Source organism: Nannospalax galili, unplaced genomic scaffold (assembly GCF_000622305.1).
Source record: "Nannospalax galili isolate Female #2095 unplaced genomic scaffold, S.galili_v1.0 scaffold154, whole genome shotgun sequence".
In the NCBI taxonomy this organism is placed as follows: Eukaryota; Metazoa; Chordata; class Mammalia; order Rodentia; family Spalacidae; genus Nannospalax; species Nannospalax galili.
The window spans coordinates 1,504,038-1,509,526 of NW_008335281.1; the positions used below are offsets into that span (position 1 = coordinate 1,504,038).

At 38.2% G+C, this 5,489-nt stretch overlaps 1 protein-coding gene across 2 annotated transcripts in view; it reads right to left on the bottom strand.

Annotated features, from left to right (window-relative positions):
• Nucleotides 1-5,489, bottom strand: part of Pex3 (peroxisomal biogenesis factor 3) — a 30,508-nt gene that overhangs the window by 17,668 nt on the left and 7,351 nt on the right. Inside the window, exons 2-3 of one of the 2 annotated variants that reach the window (XM_008829818.3) lie at nucleotides 5,000-5,131; nucleotides 40-121 (exon numbers count right to left, since the gene is read on the bottom strand). In XM_008829818.3, coding sequence (XP_008828040.1) covers nucleotides 40-121; nucleotides 5,000-5,131 — 214 coding nt within the window. The remainder of the gene's footprint in view (nucleotides 1-39; nucleotides 122-4,999; nucleotides 5,132-5,489) is intronic. The other variant, XM_008829820.3, reaches the window with a different exon arrangement.

Consider the following 5,489-nt stretch of genomic DNA (forward strand, 5'->3'; position numbering starts at 1 on the left):
CACATTCCATGAATAAAAAATATTGTAGCTTACACTTACCTATTTTTTAACAAAGCTGTTAGACTCTCAGAATTGAGCTGCTGCATTAAGGCCTCTCTCAGTGTTGGAAGCATGGACAGCACTATAACATAAACAGGAAAGAAAGAAGGTATGAATGATATGACCATAGCCAGCTATGCATATGGACTCCAGCTCTATGATAATACTAGCAGCTAGCAAGACAGGAGGAAATGGCCAGCCAGAGAATTCCAATTACTATTATTAATTATATGTCATTATGCGCTAATAAATCACTTATTTGCTTATGTTATCACAATAAAATTATGCATATACCATGATCACAGCATTGTAAACAAGTACATGCAGAAGAAAGAATGAAAGACTTATTCCCAGCTACATAGTGGTGGTCTCTGGACTATGGATTATGGATGGCTCTTTTTCCTTCTTTTCTATACTCTCCAAATTTTTAATGTAAGTTTATTTCCAAGGTAATGAAAATGATCAAAGCCAATATTTTATACTAACTTACACGTTTTACTTCATATTTAATTTCTAATTATAGAAAAATGTTATTAAATACTACAAAGGGTTGCATATTTATTACAATCCACACAGAAGTACATTCATCTAAGCACTAAGTGCTCCTGAGTTCGGGCTTTGCTAATAGCTACCATGTGTCTGTCACTCCCAGGAATGATATGAAGATCAAATGAGATAGAGAACTCTGAAAGTCTCCACAGAAGTCATAGGACGTGCTCTGTGTCTTACAGATGGCATAGGGAATGCCAGAGAAATGCACATACAGAAATTAAGAGGAGTTTCCAGCACTAAATAATGATAAAAATAAAAATACCAAAAGATCATAAATGCCGCCTCCTAAAAGGTAGAACTTTAGTATGACTTTTTTTAATGAGGCAAGAAAATCTATACTTACATAGAAAAAACAGGATTTAATCTACTCAATATTTTATTTTTATTAATTCTTTGAGAGCTTCATACAAGCTCTGTGTTTTGATTATATTTCCCTTTCCCCCAACTCTCCCAGATCTACCCCTATGTCCCTATTCCTTCATGTTTTCCTTCTTTTTATTGCCCCCATCAAGACCAGTTTGTGTTGCCCAAATACTTCTGAGTGTGGAATCAGCCCAGGAGTGTGGGCAGCCTAACAGGGGCCACATCCTTAAGGAAAACCAACTTCTCCCAGCAACTGTCATGTGCCAAAAGCTCCTTAGTTAGGGGGATTCATGCCCACCTTCTCTTCATGCTGGGATTTTGTCTGGCTTGAGCGTGAGCAGGTCTTGTACATGTTCTCCCAATTTTATTTTAATTTATACTGTAGCTTCAGCAAGTTTCTTCAAGCTGCATTTTAAAATCTCCTTGTGTTATTAAGACTATTACTTAAAGAAATAGCTCAGAAGCAAAGTAGATGGTAGCCTGGCTCAGTGCATTTGGCATATATGTCTACTCTATACATAATCCAGTTAGTCCTCTGCACCAGCAGATTGTGCACCTGCAGATTCAACCAACTGCAAAACTGTGACTGTAGCAAACGTGTACAAGATGTTTTTCTTGCCATTATTCCCTGAACACCCCAATATCCATGACTAACAATGAATAACATAGTGTAGGGACTCTAAAGATGATCTGAAGCACACAGGAGGGTGCCTACAGGTTATCGAAAATACTATGCCATTTAATAGTAAACAGCTGAACATCTCAGATTTTTGGAGCCAATTCAAGTGTAGCTTACCTTGCAAAGAACAAAAAAAGGCCAATGTGCTACACTCAGAAAAAGGAGTGAGTGGGGAACTGGGTTAAAGACCCTGGGGTAAAATGACTTGAAGAGTCTCTGATAATTCTACTCTCCTCTAGTCATCCGTATTAACATTGAACAAATATGTTCCTGTATCTAGCTGAATACAGTATTCCTGTTTTCAGTCATCTGTTCTCCATGCTAACATTTGGGTTTTTTTGGTCTTTTTGAGACAGTGTTTCTCTGTAGCCCCAGCTGTCCTGGAACTCACTATGTAGACCAGGCTGGCCTCTAACTCACAAAGATCCACCTGCCTCTGCCTCCCAAGTGCTGGGATTAAAGGCGTGTGCCACCACGCCCGGTCATGCTAACATTTTAAATCCACATTTGAATCACAGGAAAATCTTGCAGACTTGAATCTGTGAGAAATTGGGCAAATTAATCGCTCTGCACCTCAGTTTTCTCATCTATAAATGGAAGATAACACAAGATCTACCTTATAGGACTGCTGTGAGGATTGAGACATGTAAAACATTTAGAATAGCACTAATTGCCTCAGGGAAATGCAGTGTTAGCTACTACTCTTACTCTTATCTGGTTCCTTATGGCACAATGTAGTTTGTAAGCATCTTCTAAACATGCGAGAGGCAGAAATGGACCTGTATTCTGACTGCTGCACATATGCTGTCATCTTATCTGAACCATGCAGTTCACATACCATGTTTTTGTTCATAAGTTTATGTTCAATTAGAATTTCTGAACTTTATTCATATATCTTGCTTCCAAACAAATCTGGACAATTCTGTTTGTACAACTGACTCTTCATACAGAATAATTCATTTATCACAAAGTAAGACAAAAAGAGTATTTTATGTCCTGAAACTTCATTAGTGATGTCAGCTATAAGCATTATGTTATGTATAAATTTAATAAGCATCTCTCCTAGATGTTCAGTGAATTCATGAAGATAAAGACAAAGGGCAAAACATGGAGGCATTCTGTTATAACATTCAAGGTGAAGCTAACTTCTTAGTGTGATAACCAAAAGTAGTGAGTTCCTCTAGTACATCCACTAGCATTCTAGGACAGAACTTAATCATGTTATTTGTAGCCTTATTATAAATAAATATGAAAGTTAGTTTGCCAAGTTTTTTCTTTGAAACCTGTATTTACTTCCCAGTGATCACAATCTGCTTTTTAAAAGCATATAGCCTGCTATCTGTTCACAGAGGGTTGTGAGGGCCATAGGCATGCGCCAGCTGTACCATCTGCTGACAGCTGTAGAGTTGGCCAACAGATCTGTTACTATGTCTGTAATGTCCTGACCAGTGACTGCTCAGGTAGGAACTCCTTTACTAGGGAACTTGTGGTCTACAGGCTTTCCTTGACTAGCCTCACTCCCGCTGTTCTTCCTCATGGGCATTTCCCCCAAGAAATCTCTCACCCACCTTACCGTCTCACTATTTGCCTCTTGGGGGAACCAAACTGACATAGGATTCATGTCAAACAGAGAAAGATATTAACCCTCAAAAGTGACCTTTTCTACTTTATGAAGATCTATGTAACAATCAGAAACAGACTATTATATTCTCTAAAAATTCACTGAAACAGCCTTAGTAGCACCTGTATGTTGAATGCCAATGTAAATGTAAAGCATCATGCAATCTTTAAAGTCATCATTTGCTGAGTATTCCTGCGCCAAGGACTATCTCATAATACACAAACCATATTCTTGTTTTGCCTGCCTTCCTTCCTTCCTTCCTTCCTTCTTCTTCTTCTTTTTTTTTTTTTTTTTAAATAAGGTCTTGCTATGTTGCCTTGGCTGACCTGCTGGAACTCACTATGTAGACTAGACTATCTTTGAACTTGCAACAATCCTGCCTAAGCCTCCCAAGTGCTGGCATTAGGAATGTATTTCTACATCCAGTTTATGCTGTGCGATAGAGCAACCCAGACCTCTGTGCATGCTAGGCAAGCACTCTATCAACTGAGCTACACAGCTAGCCTTTCACAAACCATTTCTGAAGTGGGTTTTCTGATGTTAATTTTTTTAGAAAGAGCTGAGATTTGGATTAGTTGAAAGAACATAGATGATACAAGTCAAACTAGAAACCAGACAAGACCAGAACCTGTGCTCCTCACCGTGCCACATCAGAGTTAGTATCATATACAGTATTTCTGATTACCCTGTTTCACAAGACGGAGGCATTTGGCTGGGTGTGATTACTTCAAATATTAAAACTCACACTTCAGCTGTGAACGTATCTTTTCCTCTTTTTGATCTTAGCTTTTCTACCCGTGAAGTGAGGCAAATGAGCTAACAATAATGTCCTTTCAATTCTAGAGAAAAATTCTACTTATAAAACTGAACAGGGAGCACTTAGCTTTGTAAACTCTCTCTAAATAAATTATCCTTGAAAGAAATGTTAGAGAAAAGATTAATTTTTAAATGGTAAAAAGAATAACAGGCTTGACACAGATTTGAGAAGTCATTTTTCAAGGTCTACGTCAGTTAGAACACCACCTTGTTCTCTTGGAACGAGCTGGCTGATTTTGTTGTGGCATGCTCCCAGTAGGGTTCTAGCTCGGGCAGTTATGTTATTACCATTAATTAACAGTGATTGAGCAGACACTATTGTGTAACACTTAACAGGCCTGCAGTTCCCGACTGTAAATTTAACAAACTTATACTCACTGTTGTGACCTAGACGGCCTGTGGGTCAAGCCTACCTCTGAAGCTCTTTCCTACCACCTATCCATTCCTCGCTAGCTCCATGGCCTTTTTGCTATTTATCTAACATCTATGCTTGTTCTGACCTCCGCTATATGTGGTAGGTTTCTCCACACATGCTGCGTCATCAGAGAGGTCCCACCTCCCAATCACACTCTCTGAAGAGGCAACCTACTCCTCAAAGCTTCATTCTCCTCATAGAATCCACCACTACCTAACGTTATTTACTTGCTGTGTATCATCTTTTCACCAGAATATAAACTCAAAAGGGCAGGGAATTTGTTTACTGTCTGCTTCCTACATGGTAAGCACTGTAAGTATTTCCTGAATGAATAAATAAAGTGAATAAGTATTTACATTGATTCTAATATAATTCTTAATATGTATTTCTGTTAATAGAAATATGGGTTAGATTCAGCATTCTTTCTTTGTCTTTTCCTATAAATTGGGTTCTGGATATATGTGAATTAATACAAACCAACAAGTTTATACAAAGATACTTCTCTTTGCTTTACCTGTCATATTGCAAGTCCTCTGATTACTTTCAAAATGATACTGTCGTCGAGCCTGGGCAATGTATTCTGCAGCCTCCCTTTCTTGTATTTCTCTAATTTTCTTCTGTCCATATTTCCCCAGGATATATACTCCTAAAATCATTTAAAAAATTAAGTAGTATGTTAATTAAGAGTGCTAAAAATCCAAAACAGTATTTTTAACCTGTTTGACTGGATTATAAGGCTTGTATTAAGGAAATGCTAAAAATTACAATTTAAAAAAATAAGCATCGAGTGTCGTGGCGCACACCTTTAATCTTAGCACTTGGGAGGCAGAGGCAGACGGATCTCTGTGAGTTCAAGGCCAGCATGGTCTACATAGTGAGTTCCAGGACAGCTGGGGCTACAGGGAGACCCTGTCTCAAAAAGACCCCCCCAAAAATGCATTAAAGAACTGAATAGGAAAAAAGAAAAGGAAAAGGACAAAGAGATTAGAATTGTTTAACTTTTT